This window comes from Leuciscus leuciscus (assembly GCF_965113295.1).
Source record: "Leuciscus leuciscus genome assembly, chromosome: 9".
Lineage (NCBI taxonomy): Eukaryota > Metazoa > Chordata > Actinopteri > Cypriniformes > Leuciscidae > Leuciscus > Leuciscus leuciscus.
The window spans coordinates 20,239,285-20,266,746 of NC_138733.1; the positions used below are offsets into that span (position 1 = coordinate 20,239,285).

The 27,462-nt window shown below is 39.9% G+C and overlaps 2 protein-coding genes across 2 annotated transcripts; one reads left to right on the top strand and one right to left on the bottom strand.

Annotated features, from left to right (window-relative positions):
- Positions 1 to 773: 773 nt before the first annotated feature.
- Positions 774 to 16,739, bottom strand: zc3h4 (zinc finger CCCH-type containing 4). Its single transcript, XM_082179428.1, has 14 exons — positions 16,340 to 16,739; positions 13,199 to 13,430; positions 10,843 to 10,950; positions 10,460 to 10,691; positions 10,034 to 10,182; positions 8,008 to 8,104; positions 7,781 to 7,917; positions 7,587 to 7,688; positions 7,268 to 7,379; positions 7,034 to 7,143; positions 6,497 to 6,942; positions 6,082 to 6,407; positions 5,594 to 5,836; positions 774 to 3,498 (listed from the first exon to the last, which is right to left on the bottom strand). The coding sequence occupies exons 1-14, from the start codon at positions 16,417 to 16,419 to the stop codon at positions 1,883 to 1,885; spliced, it is 3,990 nt and encodes a 1,329-aa protein (XP_082035554.1). The 5' UTR covers positions 16,420 to 16,739; the 3' UTR covers positions 774 to 1,882.
- A 1,161-nt stretch (positions 16,740 to 17,900) lies between these two features.
- sae1 (SUMO1 activating enzyme subunit 1) lies at positions 17,901 to 27,237 on the top strand. The gene is made up of 9 exons (XM_082179577.1): positions 17,901 to 18,147; positions 18,413 to 18,524; positions 18,786 to 18,959; positions 22,084 to 22,229; positions 22,308 to 22,407; positions 22,523 to 22,628; positions 24,095 to 24,239; positions 25,425 to 25,494; positions 26,892 to 27,237. The coding sequence occupies exons 1-9, from the start codon at positions 18,047 to 18,049 to the stop codon at positions 26,982 to 26,984; spliced, it is 1,047 nt and encodes a 348-aa protein (XP_082035703.1). The 5' UTR covers positions 17,901 to 18,046; the 3' UTR covers positions 26,985 to 27,237.
- Positions 27,238 to 27,462: the final 225 nt, after the last annotated feature.

The following is a 27,462-nucleotide window of genomic DNA, read 5'->3' on the forward strand; positions in this document are numbered from 1 at the left end:
ACAATAATATTGTAATGTTTTTTTTCCTGTCAGACCACTAGTAAAAGTGTTACTGTGAATCCTATCCAGTCTCTTTCAATCAATAACTCACGTACAGTAGTGTGTACATTTGAAATGGATAAATGGCATACAGAAGAAGCGCAGCTTTGTACATTTCAATACAGTAACTGTCATACAAACTGTTGCCATAGTTTACATCAGGTAATAATAACAGAGTGCAGTGTTTTATTGACAACATGACTAAGCATTTTGACTATCTTGTTTGTGAACAAATGACACAAGATCTTTTCATTCTGATGTCACTGATATGTTCATTGACATGAATACTTACTTATGAGAGATGAACTAAAGATTATAAAGGTAACCTACATGGCAATTAAAGGGATAGTTCATCCAAAAAGAACAATTCTGTCATTGTTTACGCATCCACATGTCATTCTCATATGGCTTTAGTTCTTCTTCTGTGGAACATAGAACATTATTATTTATTTATTACAAAATTATAGTCAAAACCAATATTATGGTCACCAAAACGGTTTGGTTACCAATGTTGTTCTTCTTTTTGTGTTAAGCAGAGGAAAGTAAGTCTTGACTTGAGGGTGAGTGAATGATATCAGAATTATAATTTTTTGCCTATACCTTTTTAAAGCATGCCAACAGTCAGAGCTAGGAATGTTGAAGACCTGGAATCTAGAGGAAATGAGTCATATGCTCACACACAGAAAGAATCATGATACAACCACCACCGATTCACCCATTGTTTGAGGTCCTGCTAGGTTTCAATCTGGTATTGCCTTTATTAAATACTTCACAATTTCACCTACAATGAATGGTTACAAAATGGTTACCTTTTGTCAAATATGGACACTTTTCAATTTACAAAGCTGTCATTTTGCAGCGAGGCAACCCAAAAACAAAAACCCAGATACTTCAGAGCAGTCAATGAGACATGCCACGTTTCAGGGAAAGACCGACAGAGCTGTGAGAGGACAAAAGAAAGACATGATATATTTTCCCTCAACATCAGCTGTTGAGCAATTCAAGTTAATTTACAAACCAGATGCAAAGAATATGTACTATACACATGTATATATATATTTATATTTATATATATACACATTCATAAAATGGTTCAATTTGACAGCCATGTTACAAAGAAAGAAAAAAAATAGCAGACTGCTTAAGTATAAAAAATAAATAAAAATGATCTCACATGTGACAAACACGTACAACAGTAGGTCTGATCTGTGAAGTGGCATCGACAGACTTAACACGAATTTGAAACAATAGGAATATAAGGGGCATCCATACAGACATGAAAAAGGAGCTAACTAGTCTAAGCAGAAGAAATATAGATAAAATTTCTTAAAAGGATCTAAATCACTGGTGGGAAACAAATGGAAAGTGCCAATGAGCAACAGGAACTAGTTCAGTTCCACCTCAGGAGGCAGAGGGAGTGGCAGTAAATGAAGTCTCCCTGCTGCCAGGTGGAGCAAGTCAGTCGGCAAACTCAAGGAGGATGATGTGGTGGGGTTAATGGGTCATAATCCAACAAACCTGTTTGGTGTAGGCTGATGAAATTGTTTGTCTTTTACAATGCCAAAATTAATGTAATTCAGTGTCTCTTGATGTACACACCCATAGAGGTCCTTAAAATGACATTTATTTAAACGTTTCTTATTTGGTTTTTAAAATAGACATTTAGTTTTCATCTTTCCCTCACTAGTACAGACTTAATCCCTCCCAATCCCAACCGTCCAATAGAAATATATATGTGAATACTGTGGTGTGTAATCTGGCAGGGGTGAATCTTTATATATCAGGTATCAGTGAAGCCACACACCTAAAAGTCCTAAAGCAGCTCACAACAACATAGTAGAGTTCACTGGCAAAACGGTGACGCTGTGGGGTCAAAGCCTTTGAAAACGTCCTTTAGAGAGGCATTGTCCTGTTCAGCCGTGTCAGGCTGGGCGGGGCTATTGCCGCCAAACGGGCTGCCAGTGCCGCTCGGTTTGTTGGCCTGCTTTACCATGGAGAACAGTGTGGATACAGGTAGGTTGTGGACCCCCGCAGGCTGCTCCGCAGAACCAGTAGGGCCCTGACCAGCTGTGGTTGGACCACCTGTAGCAGGGGTCCCTGCAGCTGTCCCTGCATTGGGCGAAGGTGAAGGTTTGGGTCGAGGGCGATTGTAGCTGTTGTAGCGATCCGTAGTCTGCTCCGTCGAGCTCTTCTCTGGTTCCGGCTGGTCCAGTGCAGACTTACGCACAAACAGCGGCTCTTTAGATTTGGGCTTAGCTGAAGCTGCTGTACTTTCGCTTGACTTTGGTTCAGGGGGAGGGCTAGTGTTTCTAGCTGCCCCTGAACCCTCTGCCTTGTCTGAGCCCTGAGTCCGAGGATCATACAGACTGATGCCGCTCAGCACGCTGCTGCTGCTGCCACCACCACTACCTGCACCGCCAGCTCCCACGCCTCTAACCGACCCTCCTGCTGATAGCAGCCGAGGGTCATAGGGTGCGATGGTGGGGCTGGAGGAAGGTGGAGATAAAGAGGCAGCTGGGGGAGATCCTTGAGGAGCAGGTGGCTCAGAGGTGGACTTAAGGGCAGATTTCTGTGGCTGGAGTCGGGGGTCGGCAGGGGCTTTTCGTGCCATGCGAGGGTCAACAGGTTTCTCGGCAGAGATGGACGGAGGTGACGAGATTCCTGTAGAAGCACCTTGAGTGGGGCTGGATGAAGTGGCGTTGACAGTTTTGAGGATTCGGGAGAGCAGCTCAAAGTCTGGAAGGGTAGAGGAGGATTGATTCGATTGCTCAGCAGGAGGAGCAGTAGAAGGAAGAGAAGCGGAGTGGTGCTGGGGCTGGGTGCGAGACAGACGAGGATCTATAGCGGTAACTGGAGGGATGCCAGGGGGCAGTGGGAGCAAGTCTTGTTTGGGAATGGGGATAGGGATGAGGTCTTCAGGACTCCACAGCACCGCCTTAGAAAACGAAGGCTTGTTCAGGACTACATCCTTTTTGATGTGGCTGAACTGCTGTAGTTGGGAGCGGGGATCACGCAAAGCCATGCCCATTAAAGGGTCGAGAGGGATGGGCACAGGCTTGTCCCTCAGCATCCTCTCACCCTCCTCTTCCTCATTACTGGCTGGGGCGGTCAACGGAGGAGGTTTGTACACAAGCGGAGGTTCTGGTTTAGGGGCATGGGCGGCTGCATGCCGGGCAAGTCGGGGGTCTGAAGGGGTAGGAGATAGGGAAGATGAAGCACTGGTCTCGGGTGCCTGAGAGTCTGTGTTCCGGGACAGACGTGGGTCTCGTGCCAGCCGGGGGTCTGCTGGTCGGCTGGGTGGGAGTGGGGGCTGAGACTTTTGTAGACGAGGGTCACTTGGAGCTGCATCCTGCTTGGCAGGGCCTTGGGTCTGGGTTTGTTGGCGTAAAGTTTTGAGAATGGAAGTGACACTGCCACCACCATCTTCATCTTCACTGGAATACCAGTTTGCTGAATCTCCTGTAAGTAAAAGGAATTGATTTAGACCGATTTAGAGCGCAATCTAAAGGCTTGGAATTGCGTCCATTTTGGTTGCATATGCTCCCGAACTTTTACCTGTGTGACCTCAAAACATATTTGGGAGCATTTGTGCAAGTGCAAACAGTTGTTGGGCTGCAAAATGTTTTGTCATTTTTGCACAGCATGTGCCTGCTATGACCTGATACAGTGACCAGTCCACCGTTATATCACATAACCAATTAAACTTCATCTTTATGCTCTTAACTTTAAAGCAGCTAGCACACAAAATGTAAAGTGCTGAAGAGAGATGAAAAGAACACGGTTACATATCACATATCCAGCACTTGATTTGTCCTGGTTAACTACTTCACTAAAACGCTCCCACACTGTACTTTTCTTTCTTTCTTTCCTTCCTTCCTTTTGTTTTGTTTTTAATTCTCCTTTTTTAAATTGATCTCGGATCTGTTTTGCATCTATTGCAACTTAAAAAATTGGACCCTGCAACTGCGAGTTTAATGGGAGTCTGCAAAGTAGTGCCTGAGAAAAAAACATGAACATTTCCAACATTATGTTGGAAAACACTTTTATCAGAATGATCTGTATATTTTTAGTTAAGGACGTTAAGTTAGTTAGAAGTTTTTTAAGGATAAAAAAAATGATCTTACTTTACTAATGCTGTAAACTATATAGGGAGCCCTTACTTGCACATTACCATTATATCAATGGTTAACAACAGAGCCCACACTATTAGCCTAAATTCAGTTGCTATTTATTTTTAGATATGATTAAAAAAAAATTTATGCAAACACGTAAACTGCACATAAGGGAGTTGTGTAAGTCAGTATATGTTATTACTCCAATTCGTTGTTGAAATGTAATCATTTACACACTGGCTTTCATTTTCATGACAGACATTTTTAACATACATTAAATAATCAAGACATCACTAACAGATTAAGTAAAATATAATGAATATATAGGCTAATATAGTGCATATATTTAGCTAAAGAGTTCTCTAGCTGACTAACAAGCTGTGGACACTGAATGACTTGCCTGAGGTAATGTTACGTGGGATATTGTTTACAAGCTGTTTTACTGATGTCTTTCCGCCGTTGAAACACTGATTGAGCGATTACACGATATATAATACGTTTAAGTAAGGTACTGTTATCTTTCAACATACTTTCAGATCTTCATTCATATTTATTAGGAAGAGATGATCACGTTCACTCGCTCTCTGCGCGCTGCTGCTTTAACTGAGTGAGGAGCCTATATAGTCATCTGTCACGGCACATTAAAGAGCATCAAAACGGCATTTATTGTTTGAATTTCGTGACAAGATGGACATGAAAATGACACGCCGTTTCTATTCGAAAGTAACAAAACGCGGAGCTTATTGCAATTATTGGTGGTTAGGCTACAACGCCGTATTCATCATGTATACACAAGACACAAAAATTTGTGGGGTGAATACGTGGTACCGCTACACCTATAATTAATATTTGATCAAATGTCAAGGAAGAACAATTTGTTTTGTGACAACCTCAACAATGGACTAGGGGCTGGGCAGCAGAGGGCAGAGCAAGTTCGGTACGCTATGAGAGTATCGCGACACGTACCGTGGGTGGTGTATCGTGGTTTTACCCAGTGCTATCAAGTAAAAAAGTTCATTTTGAGCCCTAAATCTGATTTTCTTTTGCTGGTAGTCTCATCTGAAAACATCAGCCTCTGTTAGTTTCAGTAGTATTAATGCAAGAAAGCACCATCTAGTGGAGGGACAAGATATTTTGGTGGCAAGATTGCACAACTCCAGGCCAGAGGATGTTTACAGTATTATGATGTTCTGGGCAGGGTCAAGCTCTGCGCAGAGTCCTTGAGATGTTTCCTTCCCAGAAATAGCCTTGGCAAAATATACATTTGAAGTCAGCACTTTGAAAACCTCAGCTATTTGTATGACAACAATGTTATAATAATCAAAATGCTTTTTTGTAAAGTATTTTGGTAAAAAAGCTATGCATGTTGTTTCTATAGAAATATAAGTTATATGATTGTACTGCATACTGCCACCGCAAGAAATTAAGTTGTGCAGTAGTACCTTCATTCTCCCTCTCAGTTCCTCCTCCTTCAGCCAGCCTCTTGGCTCTCTCCTCATCTTCCTGCTGTTTCTGCTGGAGTCTCATAAAAAGCACACGCTGTGCTGGGGGCAGGAAATCTGGCACTGCCATCCCAGGCTGATTAGATGGGCCTACATTAGCTGCACCCTCTACATTTCCAGAGTTCTGGTTCCCAGGTGACTGATCATTGAAGTTTCCACCACCTACCCCTTGAAAGTTGTCACCTGTACCGGGAGGCAAAGAATGGGGCTGAATACTAATGTTTCATAAATAGAGCAGCATAGGACAATAAAGCAGCTCAACTGGTAGAGCATGGTGCTGGCCAAAACAAGGTCATATACTTATGGAATGCATATACTTTCATTTAAAATCAATTTGGATAAAAACATCTAACAAATGCTTAAATGCAACTGTGCTTTTGCATGCTCTGAATTTACAAAACCAAAGTTAAAATACCAAATGAACTCACCATCTCTTCCATCTATTGACATGACTTGCTGCTGCTGGTAGAAGTTATCATAGAAGTTGTTACCAGATGATCCACCACCTGGAGGCATCATCCCCGGGTTTGGTGGTCCTTCTCCCTGGCCAAAATTCGGCATCATTGGCGGTCCTGGTGGAGGGCCTTGATTCATGTTAGGTGGGCCCATAGGAGGCATATCATGAGGACCGCCTGGAATCATGTGTCCTGGTGGCGGGGCACCGGGAAAGCGAGGTGGAGGTGCACCTGGGGGACCTGCAGGAGGGCCCTGAGGTCCTGCAACACCTGCAGCAGCATTGCCAGGACCTGGTCCTCTGTAAAAGAGTGCATCTGTGTCAGTATATTCTGTATGCGGCAAGTAAGTAAACCAACATGATTTGATAGAAAGAAAAAGTCAGCTAACCTGACACCCAGTTTTTGTGCTAGCTGTCCTGTGGGCTTCACCACAATCTCAAACAAGGAGGGGATCTTCTTCCCAGCATTTCCTCCACAAGCAGGTGGTGGACCCATAGGAGGCGGAGGAGGACCGTTGGGGTTTAGAGGTCCTTGGAAGGTGCCTCCATCTGGGCAGGGAGGAGGGGGGCCTGGGCAGGGCCCAACTCCAGGACCAGGACCTGGGCCAGCACCAGGGCCTGGAGCTGGTGGACCACTTGGAGGGATATTTCCATGTGGGGCAACAGGCATTCCAAATTCCATAGGCGTGGAAGAATCCCCTGGAGAAGGTCTTGGTGGAGTTGGGAGAAGACCAACACCAGGGGGTGGTTTTGGAAGAGGGTTAATGCCTTGCTTTTTCAGTTCCTCAACCTCTTTCTCATCTTCTGCACCAGCTTCTGCATCCTCTGCCAGCATCTTCATCGGGAAAAAAAAGTGTGATGTTAGTCAGGGTGTACAGAAACAACAACAACTCTACAACTACATTTAAAATATCTGCGATGACCACCTTATCCAGCAGCTCTTGAGTATCTTCTGTTAGGGACTCATGAGAGAACATGCACTCTTCACCATTCACACAGTTCCCTGTGGTATGGAACAACTTGCAAGGGAAATCACGTGCAGTGGAGTCAAGGAGTTATTTTGACACGTGTGGAAACTCTTACTCTTTTCAGAGTGCAAGTCTTGATAGATAATAAAAGCTTATATGACAATACCAGCAAGTAAAATGACCAAAGGATATCATGCATGTAGGGACAGTTTTCTGCTCGTGCACAGAAACCAGTGATGTAAAACTTGCAGAGTTCTTTCTTCTTAGGCAGCTCAATGTCATGGCTGAAGTTACAGTGGTCACCCTGATGATAAATAGACAGCAATTAGTACAGAAATAACTATTATTGTCAACAAGTCATATGAGATTTTACATCATGTTATAAGTCAGACATAATTCATTTATTTAAACATACAAAACTTTTTAATACTCAGAAATAACAAGGACATCTAAACTGTGTTTCAACCAATTTTATCTGCAATATCTTCCAAAATTGGATTACTGTGCTTACCCAAGTACAGCGGCCCTCAATATAGTATTTACAGATGGCTTTCCCCTTCTTGTCCGGCCCATGTTTCTCCTGCTCATGTCTCCTCGGGCCTCCAGATCCATCCTAAAGCAGTCAGAGAACAATCAAGTCAGATGCTAATTTATGTTCTGCTGATTAAATATGAACCAAGTAGATCATCTGAAGAACTGTCTTACCCCCAAGTCCATTTCTCCATTGTTATCTTCATCAGGACCTTGGTCTCCTCCACGGCCCCTCCCTCGATTTCTCCCTCTGCCCCGGTTCATTCCTCGACCTCCTTTCCCTCTCCCGCGACCTCGTCCACCTTTCGCACCTGAAGAAAAAAAAAAAAAAATTGAAATGAAAAACACTCCAACATAATACAATGCTTTACCTCCACATCTGTTAGTCAAGCAGAACTCACCCCGCCCTCTGTCCTTCGATTTCCTGTACTGGTTTAGTTCTTTTGAATAGTCATCATAGTCATCCTCTCCCATGTTGTCATAGTCATCCTCTCCATACTGTCAAAGAAAACATGCATGCTTTAGGGGAAGTAAAAGACAAACTGACTGATCTAATGTGTATAGCTTGCCTTGTAATAATGACAGATTTTATAATCCGAGATATGGAATGTATGGGATATCTGACCCATCATGTGTTTTCCAGTTATCAATAGGGGTGTAACGGTTCACAAAATTCACGGTTCGGTTCGATACGATACACTTGTGTCTCGGTTCGGTACGTTTTCCATACAGCAAAAATAAATAAATGCCAGAGAAATTTCCTTGAATTAATTTTTTTTTATTATTGTTTTATTTATGAAAACTAACATCATAAAGTATGATTTTTTTTGGGTGTTTTTTTTTACAGAGCAATAATGGAGCTATGCTTAACTCTTCTTATGAGCATATAAAACAAAACAGCTCCTTGGACAAAATGAAATGTAATAAACAAATAAACAGTAGTAGGCTAGTTATAAACAAAGGTTTATTTTAGTTCAGATTAACATTTGAGGGCAGCAATTGTATTCATAATGTCAAAAATAAAACAGACGTAATGTTACTTGAAAGCATTATAGCCCTAGCCTAGAAATCTAGACGCACCCTAGCGGCAGCAAAATGTATTTTGCAGACAGGGCAGTCTAGCAACTCTCCATAGACTTTCGAGCTGCAAAAACCTAAATTGGGTCAGGCCAATCACGTCGTGTATAGAGTAGGCGGGGCGGGCTTAACATATGACGACAGATTTGCGATGGTTCCCTGGCTGCTACTTGAAAACAAAGAATGACGTCTGCTGCTGGCGAACATCTTTCGAATCGGCTTCGTCCGCGACTCTGGAGGACTTGGAGTTAAGTTTTTCTTTGAGAAAAGAGCAAAGAACGGCACTTAAGTCATTCTTAAAAAAAGGAAGATGTGTTCGTCGTTTTGCCGGCCAGATATGGCAAAAGTTGAATCTATCACTAGCTCCGCTGTTGGGAAAACGCTCTGGTTGGTTGAAGCGCTGTCCTATTGCGTGCAGAGGGAATTTGAAAGACAGCCGTTTATCCCGCCCCTCGGATTGAGCGTGTCTATATGGTGAGTTTCCAGACCAAACATCTTGATGTAGGTCTGGCTTGCCAGGCTATTATAGCCCACTATTCCTGACAAACTTCCATACCCTGTAGTTAGTGTTACTACAGTAAATCCATTCCACGGTGAATGTTGCTGATCTGTGGACACCGGCCAGTTCATTCATGGCACGATGTTTCTTCCTGGTTTCCACGTCAGCGCTGTTTGATCCGTTAATAACATAGAAATGTGCATGTTTCTCACTAGATCTCGCAGCGATGTTATTACTTCAGTGGCGAATTCTTTACTGGTCTGGATCTCTTAGCGCTGTGTGGTGTTGCTTGATCAGGCTCGTGCATAGGGCTCGCGAGTCCCGCTTCACAGGTCAAAACTGATAAACGGTCCACACAAACACAATAAGAGTAGCTCAGTTTCGTTCCTTACATTGCATTTGCCAGTTGATGTTGTGGTCGCGCCAGCCTCTATGAGCGCGCTTGCCACCCGCGACGCGCCTTCATTTGAAATAACGAAATTTTGGTCGGCAGAAAAAATGGTCCTGCGTACCGAAAACCGAACCGAAAGCCTCGTACCGAACGGTTCGATACGAATACGCGTATCGTTCCACCCCTAGTTATCAATGATTTTGGAAAAAGATTTTTCGATTTATACTCACATAAATGCAATTTTAGCCCATGAAATAATTTACAGCAGAGCTATATTCCCTATAGAAATGTAAGTTGTTGTTTTTTTCGTTTTTTTTTTCTTCCAGATTTTGTTAACTGTTAGTTTTTCTAGGCCTGGAAATCACAATATTAAAATTCCTTTATATGTTCATGTATATAAGAACACTGGATATGCGGTATGAGATTTGTTTGGTGTTTAAACTTGTGAATTATTACCCACCTCCATCTCGTCTCCATACATGCCATCACCATCATCATTCTCTCCTCCCATTTTGCCCCGTCCTCTTCCTCTGCTGCCTCCTCTCCCACCACGTCCTCTCATTCCTCCTCTGCCTCGACCTCTCTGGTTCTTCATGCGGTTTTTGCCACCTGTGTGACAGTAATAAGGGTCAGCGGATGTAATTACACAGACGCTGACACACTGGTGTGAATTCACACACTTTGAGCCAATTCACACACTCGAGAATGAAGTATGCAGACACTGAACATGTGATACTAGTTATAATTATGACACTGTAACTAAACGACAAACTCCACACGTCTACCTGCACATTATTATAAATAATGTATAGCACTTTTGTTGATATGATTTCAGCCAAAACCATATAAGCTAATTTATTTATCTTATTTTTAAATTAACATTCACCTCTGCCACGTGGACCCCCTCCAACCTCTTTGGCCTTACGGTACTGGTTTAATTCCTTGGTGAAATCATCATAGTCATCATCACCCACTTCCTCATCCTCTTCACCTTCATATGTTTCCTCCTCATAGTCATCATAGCCACCATAGCCCTGCTTGTCCATCTTCATGTAGTTGCCTTTCTTTGGGATGGGACCTCCATGAGCCGAGGAAGCAGGAGGGTAACCTCCTTGAGACTACAAAATATAGACTGGGATTAAAACCTAATCTGATTGGTTGGCCAGTCTAGGTAGTTGTTGTGTTATGAATGTTACTTTAAAATCATATATAAATGTTTTACTAATATAAATGTTACTTTAAATAGAACAAAAATTATGTTTTACTCACAGTGGGAGGATACTGAGGGCTGTATTCCCTGTACTTCCTCTTTTCACTGGGACTGTAATCTGAGTCATCACTGTAGTCTGAGTGGTCATCGCTGGAGGATGCGTGCCGCTGCATTACACACAAATACATTTGATAAGATGATACAGATGATATAGACTATCCACCACTAAAGCCCCTTTCACACAGCGCGATGATCCCGGCAAATTGCCGGGAAATTGCCAGAACGCCTTCTGTGTGAACGCAAACACAACCCAGCATTGATGCCGGGTTGGGGACCTAGTTACATTGCCATGTTCAGTCCCGGAACGCGCGCTGTGTGAACAAAAGCCGTAATAATGCCGTGTCGTAGTGATGACGCTGAAGCCGGGATCGTTCGCCAGCTAGTGAAATGGTACGTAATGCGCAAGTTTATGATCGAATCAGAGAAAAAAATGCACAAGCGTGGTTTCTCGAGAGAGAAATTGCAGCTCATAAGCAAACTTAAGACGCTGCTGAGACATTACAAGTCACATCGATGTCACGTGTCTTTACGGGATTCTTACGGGTTGTGCGTGAACCCGGAAAATCACTGGCAGTGTGAATGAACCAAAATCAAACGAACCCGGGTCAAATTATCCGTGTTTTTTCCGGAATCTCTGTGTGAAAGGGGCTTAAATGTTTGTGGTCAACATTTTTTTCAGCAAGGATACATTCAATTGATCAAATATGAAAAAAACATTTTTTTAAATGTGACTATACCAGCATTTCCCTCTAACATTTTGATCGCTGTTGAACAGATTCTTAAAGGGATGGTTCTGAGTAAAATCAACCTAGGGTCCTTTGCACCATGACCTCAAGCCAAACAGATTTAATTTCACAATCTATAGCTTCGGTTAAATACTAGTAGCCTATATGAAACATATAAGTTAAAATACATTAATGATTCGTTCTAACGTAATACAAACTTCTACAATAAAGTGATTTTGTATGATTTGTAACCAGGCACTAAAGCGATTACCCATAAAACGTGCTTTGAACCAATCGGATTGCTTGGGTCCTAAGCTCGGACTCATCTCTTCAGTAGGACTCATTTGTTCACCACACCGGCCAAAGAGTAGTCGCCCGTTTCACACATACTCCGTTTGCAGTGCGTATGCGGTGCGTGTTGCAGTGCAGGAGCAGCATGTGCTATAGTGCTCTATATTACGGAGTATGTGTGAAACGGGCCTTGCACACTGTCTCAGGCGTGGCTCGAGCCGCGCGGAAAGCGCGTGCATGCTAGAAATAGAACCGACGGTTATTTTTCACGCGACACGCAAGCGTGTTGGAAGCGTTTCCAGGCAAAATAGAATAGGAAAAGATGTTTGTATGTCATTTTGACATGAATACATATTAATAAATGACATTTTGATGTTTGAAAGTTTAGGTTTTGACATAAATGCAGATATAAATGTAATTAAAAAAAATATTAATGATTTTCAAATATTGCACCTGTCAATACAGAACGAAATATTCTGTAGTCTATGTTGCCGTCAATACTGCTGACATTGTCTTTGCTGCTATATGTTTAACATTAAGTATAGGCCTTCCCCAACTCTCTCCCCATATGTCGAATAGCCTATATCACCAATGAGGTTTATCATATGTCACCTATCAGCAGCAGCGCCACGTCAGACACGTTTCTGGTGTGCAAAGACAGAAAACACCACGCAGCTGACACGCAACAGAAACGCCACGCAGCCAGTGTGTCGCCGGCCTAACGTTACGTTTTGAGTGGATGGCGAGCGCGAGACACCGAAATGGACGCCAATAAGATTCTGAATGGAAAGTTTACTTTTAAAAAGTTGCCAAATGTTTCCATTGACAAGACCAAAGTGATCTGTGTGTTTTGTCGTTGTGAACTGAGCTATCATCGCAGCACGTCCAGTCTGGAATACCACTTGATGGCCAAGCACACAGCTGATGCGAATTCTCTGATGCGATTATTTGCTCCAAGTGAGAATGTTAGTGTGAAATTGAACACTACAGTATATGCCAATGTTGTTTTCAATAAAATAAAACAAACATTTGCACAAAGCAAGCCGATCCACTTTTCCATGTTGATAAGAGCATTAAAATGAGAAAGAAAAAAAAAGAATGGGACAAAAAGAAATCAAGGGACATTTAGAATAGATAAAAATTTGCGATTAATTGCGAGTTAACTACGGCATTAATGCGATTAATCGTTAATATTTTAATCGTTAGACAGCACTATTTAAAATATATTAAAATAGAAAAGTTGTTTTAAATTGTAATAAAATTTCACAGTATTACTGTTTTTATTGTATTTTGGTCAAATAAATGCAGTGCTTCTCTCAATATCAACACAAACACTTACCTTGTGCTTAGATTTACGCTTTTTCTTGGCCCTCCTTTTCTCTTTTTCACGCTCTCTCTCCCTCTTTCTCTTTTTCCTCCGCCGATGTGACTTTTCATCATCCGATTCACTGACATGGTGTTCTTTGCTGCGGCGAGGTTTATCCTGGGGATCAGCTCCCTCACCGCTGGGCACCTCTGCCTCTCCGCCATCATCCTCCAACTCGCCTTCTTCCAGTTCCCCTTCTTCTTGCCTGTTTGACATGGAAAACACAGCAAGAACATCACAACTCTGAACAGGACTACACAGGATATTATTTGTTTTTTTGACTCACTGCCATTTGAGAAATCTTGGTCTTTGATAACTGGTTGTTAGTTGCACAAAGGCTACTGTTGTCAAAAGCTGTGCAGAACAGAACATGAACTCGATTGATTGCTTTTTAGGTGGGCCTTCATTCTCAATTCTGACACGGCGACTTCTGCTGATCTGGCTATTAACAATTCACATGTCTTTACGGTGTAGATAACTAAGCAAATTGGGATGTCTTAACAGCATTTTATCTTCAAACTTTCAGGCAGTGAGGGTAGAGCTAAAGGGCAAGAGAGATCAACAGGACTGCCAATCTACAAACGTAATACTATAATTTAGTTGCTTCAAGCATCACACTAGTGGTGTCAAATGTTGACTGATTATTTGTCACATGCTGAGAACAACTCAGAGTCATTACAGAGCCGCTCTGTTTATAGAAGGTGTATACAAGTATATACAGGACACCTGGTGGTAAACACTCATTACATTCAGGCAGAACTGCCCTTTAAAACTAAGATAAGGAGTTGCCACATAAGACATAGAAGCATTGCATTGCTGCACTTTAAAATTGTGCATTGACAAAACATTATCACCTAACCACTCAACTTTGGCCTATAAAAACAACAGATCCCTGCAATTCAACTTCTGACAAGAGAATGTGTGATACCAGACGAACTGAAATGCAAAGCTGTGTGTGAGATACGATTCAAAAGATATTACCACAGAAGTTAAACCAGCTGCATAATGTACAAAAAAGCTTTACTTGCAACAATCAGTAGGCTAAGTGATGGCTATTTAATACTCTCAATCATCTTACAATCAGTATGAAGTCTACATGAAGGTCTTAATCCAACCATTCCTATAAACTTTATTAGAAGACAAAACTTATTCTACTGAACTTTAAATCCTCCAACTATGTGGATTTTTTTCAGGATTCTTCCAAAGCTCTTTTACAATTACAATAAAGAGACAAACTTCTTTTCTCAATGGACTGTGTACACAAGATCTGGCATTAAATTAGGCTAAACTCATGTCATCTGCTCCTCTGACCATGTAATGTCTTTAAAGCATTACAGAGGGAATCAACTGATGAATTATGACTGCATTAACTACAAATCCCTTCGTCTCTATCAATACAATCTCCACAAGCATTTATATCATGTTGTGAATAAAAATCTACAAGCTTCAGCAGTTATCTAACAGCTCTAGCGAGTCTCAGTGAGGGAAGACCTTTCACTCATGCTTGTTATTGAACATACTGAAGTGCCAAAAAAATATGGTCAGACAAAAACCAGGCCACACTTCTAACACCTTGCGAAAATAACTGCCGAAAGAAAGGATGCCAAAGTAACCAAGGAAGGGATTTGTTAGTCATTTAAAAGTGTTGCAAGAAAATCTTGGCAGATAGACAGCTTGAGAACTACCTCTAATTTTACAAAAGAAAAGTTACTAACAAACTTTGTTCACTAAGACTGTATAAGATACAATATCATGCAAAGACAAAACAAATGTGACTACATAATACTGGCCTTCATATTTCTGGTAATGAACTGAAAATACTTACTGCGAAATATTAAATTTATGCATAAATGATTTTCATGGAAGGTGAAAGGTTGCATTTGGGGCATTTGCAGACAATGGTGGTATGGTTAAGAACCTTTGTGTTTTGCTTCATGTTTTGGTAAGACCTTGAATGCTTCTGAGACATTGGACAAATCACTGGTTCATAAGGGATGCATGTGCACATAAAGCTAACTAGTTTACAACAAAACTAGAGTATGTTGAAACAGGAGCACCTTTTGTGGGACATTTAATAGATTTTTTACAATACGTTATAATATGATTTCTGTATCTGACGTGGAAGACGTCATTTTCGTTGTTAGTTCCTATCCAAATGTACTGTTACAAAAATGTATCATGTTAAATCAGTAAAATTTTAGAATAGACAAGAATAAAATAAAAGTCATTAAAAATAACTCTACTAACTAACGTTACTTACACTACAAGAACTTCATATTTGAAAATATAGTAGTGGTATAATTATATAGTGACTTTTAACGTTAAAATAAAAAATAACGTTATCAATAAATCTAAGTGCGTAGCTCGTGACACTTAGCACACAGGCTAAGTGCTAAACGGTGACAAATTAAAATCGCCTATCTTAAATAATGTTATTACATTAAGATAAACTGAATCGTACTGTATTCGATGGCTAATTAAATTAATTGAAAGAATGGTTAATCAAGCGGGCAAGTCATAATCCATGCTAGTCCGTGGCTATTCATTAGCTTCTGTTAGCCGTGTTGTTGTTGTATTTTACGTAGTCGTCGGCTAACTGTTAGCTTTAGCGTTGTCCGGGCCTCGCGATGGAAAAAGATACAAATTCCTTAATGCGTTACCAGGGATGAATTTTACCACTTATCCGCCACATTACGTACAATCTGCGTTCGTTATTAAGATTTTAATTGGATATTAATAACCAAGATCTTGTTTACTCGTTTTTTTTTTCTTTTGTCCGTCCGTTATTTATCTGTGATGAAAACATTAAGTTACTGGAGCAATGTTTTGGCGTAGTTGTGGCACGCTTGGTCTTCGATCACTTAAAAAGCTTCGAAAAGTGACGGAAAATGTAAATTTGATCATATTCTGAATGTTTTCCTGATTCGCTTGTGACCTTCCAGATTGCGCTGTTTAACGTTTCAAGATGGCGTTTCGTTACCTCTGTACGTTTCCCAGAAAAGGCGACTTTAATCCCTTTGAAAAAAAAAAAAGCAAATGCCCGTGCTTTTGTTTTTTGGAAAAAAGCAAAGGACAAATCAATAGTTGGATAGAAATATGATGATATTACTCGACCTTTCGTCAGTGAGAAGGCTGTTGTGTTCGTGGTTGGCTGTTGGGGAGTTTGGATGGACAGTCATGCTTTCCACAGCCATTTCCTCTAACGTACTACATTCAGTGCAAAAAATCAACTGTCTTATGCGTTACTTGACTTTGATCTACTTGTTGATTGGCTTTAGGAAGAGATTCAGTTCATAGTAGTCAATTCCCCACTAACAGTTTAAAAGAGAAACAGGTTGAAAACGTTCCTGAGGTTCTCCGTCCTACAGTTGCGATGTGAAATGAAACTCATTCACTTAAAATGGCGATGCTTCTTCTCCGAGGAGAAGGGGACGGGCTAATGTGACGTGACACGTGACGTCGTCTGTCACGGAAATTACCGATCGGGCCATGAAGAACAATACATTATTTTTGACCTGACCATTTCAATATTTTTTGTGACTCCAGATTATTCAATAATAATAAAAAATATTTTATAATATATTTCAGTTTCTTGATTGCATGCTTTTTTTTTTTCTTTTTTTTGTTGAATTTTAATAAAGATAGCCTATATTAATAGTATTACTAAAATGAATTATAGTAATAATAACAATAATTTAAATAAGTCATTCTGGCCTGGGGCTCCTTGGGAGTTTGGTTTGATGGTTACCATGGTTGTGATGTGAACCATTGCTTTAAATCGCCAGTAAACTTCAACACAGTAATTCTGATATGCCTATTAACTCTGAGACACGATCGACTGTTCCTGAAATATAAATTATGTATAGTCCAGAAAAAAAGGCTATGATGAATGTTCTGTAACATGAAATAGTATTGGCTTGGTGTAAAACTGATTTTATTTATTTATATATTTATTTGTTTGTTTGTTTGTTTGTTTGTTTGTTTGTCCTGCTTTTTAAAAGTTCCTGCCCTGGGAGCATTATTCTATATAACAGATATAAATCCAGATATATAACAGTCCATAAATAGATATATCCCACCCTTCATTAAACTATATTGTCTTGGATTAAATTATCAGTTTCTTATAGCCTAGACTAAAATATTTAATTGAATGTATATTGAGCATGCTCCTGGAAACGTATATTCCAATAAACATAATATTTAATCTCTCTAAAAGGTTAAGACTATTACTATTTTGTAGATTATACTGTTCAATTTTGTTTAAAACGAAAATCAAGTGAGTATGATCTTCATATAGGCTATATTGACTTTTAATAATTCTTTGACAATGTTTAAAAATAAAAAATACACTTTATTCTTTGAATTTCTAATGTGATTTATGAGTCAATGTTATAAAGAGACTTATGTTATATTTATATATAAGTAGATTATAACACAATGGTATTTGGATAAAACAAAAATGAGGAAACCATATTATTTCCTATTTCTATGGAGGACATGTTTTTTTTTTTAAACAAGTCAGGGATGTACACAGTGCACAGTAATTTAATTTGACTCCATAATAATTCAAACATATATTCAATACATTGTGTGATGTATTTAAAAGCTTTAGAGTGTATCCATGTCCATTGTTGATTGTTGTGCTCTGTATCTGGCGCTTTTGCCCAACTCATACGTCATCATTGTGCGCCTTTACGAGTATCTCTAAGCGGCACTTTTGTCCCATTGAATGGGCAGTGGAACAAACAGAGCGTAGAATATTCAAACTAATCTCTCAGTTAATTTCTTACAACTTATTATTAAAAACGGAAATATTTTGAAATGATTGATACCATCGAAAAAGAAGACAATATTATCAGCGAGGAGGAGGCTGCACAATATGATCGTCAGATTCGCCTCTGGGGTCTGGATGCTCAAAAGAGGTTTGTGGACAATTCGATAACGTACATAAAGAACAAACGTATTCATGTTATTATAAGATATTTTTTTTCGACTGTTTAAGAATAATTCTCTAGCAGAAATCATAAACATGATTTCAAACGTCTTTCACATTCGTGCTTTTTGTCTGAAACAAAAATAGTGTATTAGGGCCACCCCACGAATTCATTTTTGAGCTAGTTGTGCATAAATAGTAAACAATATAATGCAACATAATATATGACGTTTATATAAATGTTGCATTTTCAGACTTAGGGGATCACGTGTACTTCTTGTTGGACTCCGGGGACTTGGAGCAGAAGTAGCAAAGAACCTTATTTTGGCTGGAGTCAAAGGACTGACTCTCCTGGACCATGAGCAGGTATTAATTAGACTGACTTAAAGGGATAGTTCACGTCATTATGTCATCATTCTCTCACCTTCTTATTCATATTCTTCCAAATCTGACTTTTTTTCCACTGTGGAACAGAAAAGGAGATGTAAGGCAAAATGACAAGAAGTCTTCATACTTGTTTATTGTATGGAAAAGACATGCAATAAAATTGAATGGTGACTGAGGCTCATAACGGCACCTTAATAGCTACCTAACTAAGTGGTATTTTCAATGACTTCCATTAATCAGGTGACAGAGGAGTCCAGACGTGCTCAGTTCTTGATTCCTGTGGATGCAGATGGAAAAAACCAGGCTCGGGCCTCTCTGGAGAGAGCTCAGTTCCTCAACCCAATGGTGGAAGTGAAGGCAGACACCGATCCAGTGGAGAGCAAGCCGGATGACTTTTTCTTCCAGTTTGATGCGGTGAGTGCCAGAATCTGTAGACTTGACATACCTAAAGCACACAAAAGACAGACAGACAGACAGACAATCTTTTATTATATTCTAAACTACTATTTGATTATTGGTCATCAAACAAATATTTAAGAGACAAAAGATCATTGCAAATAAAATAGAATAAAATCATGCAAAACAGCATTGGACCCAATTTGTTATGCAACTTTACAGCACATATTACAATATATCTTTTTGTACAATAATTATATAATTATACAATAATGTAATAATTCTATGGAAAGTTTGATGGACAGGAACTGTCTTTTTGACTTGCTGTAATTTTAAGATGGATCAGGTGTGATTATGTTTTATTTATTTATTGAAATTTAATAAGAACAAAACGTACATAACAAGAGTACATATAACTAAACATGTCAGGGGTAAGAAAAATACAAAAAATAAGAGAAAGGCATTTTACAGAAAATAACTGTAGCCTACCTATTAAACAGCTGTATAGTTTTCCTTGCTTTAAGTTTTTACTTTTTGATATTGTTTCCAAAGATATTTTAACATCAAAATTCAAATTTTTTATCATTCCATTTGACTTTATGAATATAGTAATGTGCAGTTATAATAATTAATTCAAATATAAACATACACTTTTTTTTTTTATCACCATCAGGATCAGGTGTGATTGAGGTTCATCAATGATAGATTGTTTTCCTTTGTGCCTTTCATGTCCACTAGATGTCACTATACACAATTGATCATATTTGTTTAGGCTGGTTATATCTTCTTCTTTCCCTTATTTTCCCCTTAACCTCAGCGTGAACCCATCTATGAACAGCCTGCGTCAGATCTAGGCACAGACTTTTATCTGAGTTTGGTCTTTTCCAAGCGTGTGCTCTTTTCCAAGCAAATGATATGTTCCAGGCCATTCTATAAATCGGGACTCTGTTGTTGGCTGTGGAAGATGCAGTCAGCATACATACCTTGTTCAAAGCACAGACAGTCAGTCTTTCATCTTCTCTCTTTCTGGGAGCTGTCTGAACTGTCCCTCTGGGAGTGCTAGTGAGAGTTCAGGAGGAGGGGGAAGAGATGGTGGGACACAGACAGAGGAGGGAGGGGGGGTTAACATCATCTATTCTCTTTCATCTGCTTCTCTTGATATTTCGTTGAGAAGTGCACAGAAAACATTGCGTGTGTATGTCTTTGTCTTCTCTTGTTTATGTGTGGTCTTTTTTTAACATGCGATTTCCTAATAAACAACGCATGATGTTGTTTAGTAAAGAGATAGCCAACAATACACTGAATTAATTCATTGTCAGGACCTGTGCATACATGAAAAGATAATTTGAGACAACACGTACTAGAAGGTTTTGTGCAACAAGTACAAAGCATTGCTATTGCAGGTGTTGATTTTCAGAATCACAAATAAGTGATTTATATCTATGGAGGCCCGTTTCTGCTACTTAAGAAAAAACATCATACTCATATTGATGATATAAAAAATGATGATACTAAGTCATAAGGGTGTCATGTCATAATTATGATGAAGTTGCATACTTTTTTTAGTCAGTTAGTTATAACTTTTAAAATTATGATGTCATAATTTCACATTTTTATCTCAATTACGAATAATAATTTTCATAATTAATTTTGGCTTGACTTAGCATGCCATCCTTTAGCCCTTATGTAATAATTTTGACTTTTTATCTCAAACTTAGTATGCCATATATTCCACTTTTTATCTTTTATTCTCTTTATTTTTGAGGACCAGCTGTGTGCCTCCAGGAACATTAAGGTCTTCTGTGGAGACGTGTTTGGCTACCATGTATACATGTTCTCAGACCCTGAAAAGCGCTATATAAATGTAACATTATTAATTATAAATTATTTCCAAAAGCATGATTTATTTTCTTATGTAGTGGAAATGCATAACATCAAAGACATGACATGATAAGGAAAATAAAATAATAATTCTTTCTGTAATCATTTACTCACTCTCATGTTGTTCCAAACCTGCATGACTTACTTTCTTCTGTAGAACACACAAGAAGAAAATAATGTACTGTTCATCCTTTTCCATAATTACATTTATAGTCACATGACCTTTTATAGCTTCAAAAGTAATGCAAAAGTGCATAGAAGTTGTCCATAAAACGTAGATTTCAGTCTGTTCCTCACACAAAGCCATCATAGAATATAGTCATAGACCACTTTTATGATACTTTTATTTGATTTACTTTTTTACTTACATTTTTTATAGTAGGCTAGGTTTACATAAGAAGTAGTTCAAAGTGGCCTGGCTGGGGTGTACGGTTTGAAGGACTGAAGGTAGTGGAGGACTAAAGCCCAAAACATAAACTGAATTAAAGATTTGACCTCATGTAATCCCAAGTTACAGCTATTTAGCGGAGGAATATGGTTGATGCTGGTAGCTCTGATTGATATTCCATCCATTGTGGCATGATTAGTTTCTTCTTTGCATCCTCTAGAGGTCACTGCTTGATAAAGATGTGTTCTTTGGAGTCGTCTGGCTCGCTGCCTGGAGGCACATAATGCTCACAGGAAGAATGTGTCAAAAGACAATGTCTCGCCACATGTTTCATAATGTCCCAGATGAACTTAAACAGTAGTGAAGGTGTTACTCCTAAGGGCACTACTTCATTGCAACAGTATTTCTGAGAAGTGTTGTTGATATCCAGGTGTGGATTGTGTAACCTTTGGACATCTTTTCAAAAGGCCTGCTTAGATAATCAGTTCATTTCAGGTGTACTTTAAGTTATGAAGTGACAAATGGTGTTCTGACAAGGGAAGTAAACAACCAAAATAAATAGTAAACAAACCCAATTCAGCAGATAAAGTGATGATTCAGCTGTCCTTCAAGATACACCCAGTTAACGCATCGTGGCACATGCCATTGGTATATCAGATGGGTATTAATACGCCACCCCATTCTTATCTCAAACCCAAAATGGGGGGTGTGAGAGGTTTGGGACCTTGGATAAGAGTGCTAATGTTCTGGTCAGTTGTCGGTCATTGCCAAACTTTTGTTCCTCCAATTTCTGTTAGCAAGATGCGTTTTGAGGATGCATCAATGTCACTGGTTTGAAAACAACCACATAATAATGCATCTTGTTTTGTTCAGATTTGTCTGACCAGGTGCTCCAAAGACCTCATGGTGCGAGTGGACCAACTGTGTGCCTCCAGGAACATTAAGGTCTTCTGTGGAGACGTGTTTGGCTATCATGGATACATGTTCTCCGACCTCGGCCAGGAGCATCACTATGTAGAGTAAGTCATGAAACATATATGAAAAGTGTCTGTGTGTAAAAAAAATAAATAAATTGTGTTCCTATTCAAACTTGCCAGAGAAAAGCTGAAAGTGGTGAAAGGGTCTAATGAGGCCAATGACGGTCCTGAGGCAAAGAAACCGAAGGTCGACCCCAATGAGACTACAATGGTGAAAAAGGTTGGTGTGTTGGTAGATTTGATGTCTGTAAACTATGTTTTTTCAGTTTTCACTCACGTCCTTTCCTAAGTTAAATGAATGTTTTAACTTTTCCCCTCAATCTCTCTTTATGTAGACTGCTAGTTTCTGCTCTCTCAAAGAAGCCCTGGAGGTTGACTGGACGAATGAGAAAGCCAAAAGCAACCTAAAGCGCATTCCTCCAGACTACTTTCTTCTGCAAGGTACACCTTCAGATTATTTAAATATATTCAAAATTCAATTAATCAGATAAAATGAATGGGAAAATAGGTGTTTCCTTCCTAAATTGTGGAATTTACTAATTGATCTTCAGGTTTATTGTCCATACTATATTCCAGACTATCTTTAGACAACTGTAGGATAGAAATGATTTGGAAAATCCCATACATATATGTAACTGTTCAAAGGTTTGGGGCCAGGAAGATTTTTTTTAATTTTTGAGAGAAGTTTCTCATGCTCATCAAGGCTGCATTTAAAAAAAAATAATATTACAATAATATTGTGAAATATTATAATTTAAAAATAAGTGTTTTCTATTTGAATATATTTTAAAATGTAATTTATTCCTGTGATGGCAAAGCTACATTTTCATTATCATTACTCCAGTCTTCAGTGTCACATGATCCTTCAGAAATCATTCTAATATGATGATTTGGAGCTCTATATTATATTATATTATATTATATTATATTATATTATATTATATTATATTATATTATATTATATTATATTATATTATATTATATTATATTATATTGCTTTGCTGACCACTTGTGATGGTATCACCTGAGATGGATACCAGGTGCAAACAGGGCCTTAAGTGGTTCAGTTTGTTTAGGCGACTGAACACATTGCAGTTTCTTCCTGCAGTCTGTTGCACACCGTTATCAGGGGGAGGGCCTGTTGATCTGTGTAATTATTGTCAACAATTCTCTTTTTATACTAGCGCTCACCTGGTGTCCTCACTGAGACTGGCTCATTTTCCATCACAGGCTGTCCATGGCCAGTCATGTGCAGTGGCTCTCAAAAACAAAACATGCCACCTCCGCACCTCTCTATCATTATAACAGACTCTGACTACACCTCCGCCCCTCCCTCTAGTACATCTAGTATTACATTTATGGAAAAAATAACACTTCCTATTTGTGCACTGAAGCAAGACTTTAAATACATTTCTGTGCTCAAAAATACCACACATCAGTTCAAACAGCTTTTGAGGAAGAGCCGTTTCCTCTGTCTTAACTCACTGATTTATTTGAGGTTTTATCACCCCAGTGGTGCGACTATTACATCAATGATTTTTTTTTTCCTAACCCTCAGATGTTTTCACAATCTGGAGAAAATTCTATAAAGAAATTCAGATATGAAACCTGAAATTGTATATATGTGCCAGATAGAGTGAGATAACATGAATGAGTGGGTGCGTGTTTCTTTGATGTATGTGTGTGTGCTTCGCTGCCAGGTGGAAATGCAGTGGGCTGAGGTTCTTTGTGTTGTAGTTGGTGGGCAGTCAAAAAGGGGAAGTGATACTTTGGAAAATAGCCTAAAGGGGCTGAATGCCTTTTCACATGCTGCACAAATCTTCAAACTCCTCTTTCCTTTACTCGTCCTCTTTTAATGTGGAAAACCCACTCTTTCCCCTCTCAGTTTCTCTTACTTCCTCCAACAGTGCTTCTGAAGTTTCGCACAGATAAAGGTCGTGATCCTCAACCAGACAGCTTTGGTGAGGACTCTCACCTGCTCTTGCAAATCCGCGATGATGTTCTCGAGACCATGGGCCTGAGCTCGGAGCTGCTCCCCAACACCTTTGTCAGGTATTTACTGACCCAGAAACTTGGTGTTCACATTAAGTTTCTCCAACATCTTTTTTTTCCTACCAACCAAGGATGTGCAAATCTAGTAGGTGAACGACTAGTTGACCAAGATAGTTAAGTCTGGTTTCAGGTTCACCAGACCCTGACCAGGTTCCTAAGTAGACAGAGTGCAACGGAATGGAACTGAATGCAAGCCTTTTTTAAAGATGAATTATTTTTAACTAGTCAGAGGCAGGCATGACATTTAAAAGAAGAGGAAGAAGGAGAGGCAATGTAGCGTAGATCTTCTCAGTTTAGCCCAAAGTGTACTTCAGTGTACACTAGGGTATACATGCTGCATTCATAGACACATATACATAGATGCCTCATTTACAGCTGTTTCAGTGGGCTGCTATATGTAAGCCGTCTGCCATATCAGAACGGCGTGAACACTCAAGAGCAGTTGACTGCGTTTGCAACCATAAAGGTTGAGTGACAACAGCATCTGAAATGTTGGTCGTACCAAGATGGCGGACATGTCAACATGTCTGGAACAGTCGAATGTGGCATCTGCGTATATCCATGGCATTCATGCCATGTTGTAATTACCGCAATTACGAGATAATAACCCATGATCTTCACGTCCTCTGACTCATTATGAGCTTCTATGTCAACACAATTCAACGGCAAAATAAATTTGCCACGGTCAGGTGGTACAATGTTCACAATGTTCACAATGTAAAAGTCAGAGCTCTCAGAAAATTCACAAAGGTTACATGTTGTAATTACGAGTTCAACGAGGGCGTGAACGAATCTTATAATTATATTAATTCCGACATTCTGTGCGTGATAATTTTGTTACATCATAGTACGCGTGTATTGCACATGCATAGGCTGATTTTTCTAACCGCAAAAACATATTTTCACATCTTTTTTTATTTTTAACAAATTAGTTGCGTAAAGTGGTTAAGGGAAACACGCAGCTTTAAATGAGTAGAAGACATTTTTATCAATCATAATGGTGAGAAATAAAAAATTGGACAAAGATGAAACTTTCTAGTGTTCATGTATCGAACACACACTATCAAATGGAGTATGTGCGTTCAGCTGTTCGGATATACTAAGCTGCGCATAAAAACTGAATTGTACTTTGTGCTTTTCTCTCCAAGTTAACTACAACTCCCGGCTTGTGTTTTCTCCTCACAGTTACTGTTTCTCTGAGATGGCCCCAGTGAGCGCTGTAGTCGGAGGTGTTCTTGGACAAGAGATAGTCAAGGTGAGATTTTGATCTATTTACGTCTATGAAAATTACGTACCATTACAGGTACTCCCACTGCACCATCTCTGAGCCATTGACATCGCTATCCCCTCTTCCTCCCAAGACACCTTCTTCCAACTTGGTTGAGTTTACAGCTTCTGTGGGATATCAAATGGGCACCCCCTTACTCGATGTTTCGTCAAATTTAAACCCGACGATGTCAGCATGATGCAGGCGCTCCCAGCTAACCACTTGTGACCTTTTCTAACCTCAATGTCCGCTTGACGTTCTCTTGTGTCTTTACTGTCTCACAGGATCATAGCCTGCCGTGTTTTTGTTACCTTCTACTCCTCCACCACTGATTTTACTGGCAGCTGCAGATTGCTGTTTGTGCTCTACAGGCCTATGGAGCAGAAGCGTTTCAGAACGCCCAACCATATCCTCAAATTGTTGTTCATCTTCCTTTCCACAGTAGAGATGGGTATCTCATAAACAAGCAGTGGCCAGAGCAATCTGGGTAGGACCCCATGCTGGTATCTCCAGGCCTTATACTTGCCAAAGTCTTGATTGTAGATTTGTTTACTGTAACTTTTATTGTTCCATTTATACATGAAATGAATACACTTTTTGCTTTTTCTTCCTCCATATTACCTTTCATTCTGGTTCTCCACAAAACCATCCGCTTTCACTAGCTGCGAAAGTGACTTTTCTGATGAGGCACAGTGAGAAGCGTATGGCAGCTGCCCTCTCCATCAGAATCTGGGCTAAATCCAAAAGTTTTATCTGTTGACAGTGTGTAAATGCCAGAAATGACGAGGTAATATTCCGGTCACTGATGAAATCCAGCGGAGAGCTGCTGAAATCTTCTAATATGACTCCATAAACTGAACGAGATTAAATAAGACAAAGCGTAGTGATGTAATCAGTCAGTCCAGAGTGGATAATTACACCTGGATTATAGACATAAAGAGGATCTCCTGTTGCGTAGGCCATGTAAAAACAAAAACCCATTCCAGTTACACACAACGGAATACAGTAAATGCTAAACGTCAATATCTCTCTTAGAGGGTGATGTCATAGCCCGGGCCGGGATGCGGTGGGGTCTTTGTGAGGCTGGGGATAAGGGCTGTGTGGGGTGATGGAGTGAACGCCATGGTCTCGGAGGCGGTGGCTGGGCAGGCCTTGAACCCACATGGCGGTGGAGTGAAGCCAGGCTGTCTCGCCATCTCCCTGCATGATGAAACAGGCTGCAATTCGCATATGGCTCTCTGTTCCTCGCTACCCCTCGCCCATCAGTCTTCATCGCCACAACAGAGAATGTGTCCGACGCATTCGATCAAAGCACTTCATTACCGAATTGTAGGTCTGTGGCGTCTGATGTGTCTGAAGGAGATATGTTTGCATGTGTTTGACAGGCGCTGTCTCAGAGAGATGCTCCGCACAGGAACTTTTTCTTCTTCGACGGCCTGAAGGGCAGCGGAGTGGTCGACTACTTCGGATCCAAATAAGTGGCCCCCAGAGAACACGGAGAGATGTGTGGCGATGCATGTGTGCTCTCGAAACACCATGGACTTCATCTTCTGCCAGTGGCCGCAGGCATCAAAATCTGTCTTTTGGATGCCACACACCGACTGATGCCAAGAGCAACAAGAACATTTTGTCCACACTCTTAAATATTCATGCACACGTTTTTCAGCAGGGTTATGTGATTTCTACGTTTTGTATTAAAAAATAATAAAAGGCCAATGGAAATAAACATGATTTGGATTGTTTTGTGCTTCTCCAGTCATCGATTTCAATAATTTCCTCTAATGTGTTGCCTAAGGTCTCTTTTCTATGCTAAATTGCAAAAAAAATGAAGCAAACCACTTTAAAGGGAATTTGAAATTAATGCAGAAATGTCTTATGCTCCCTTGAGCCATTTATTTCAGAAAATTAAACAACACAAATCATCCCATTCCCACTCTGAAATGAGGCCGGGTGATT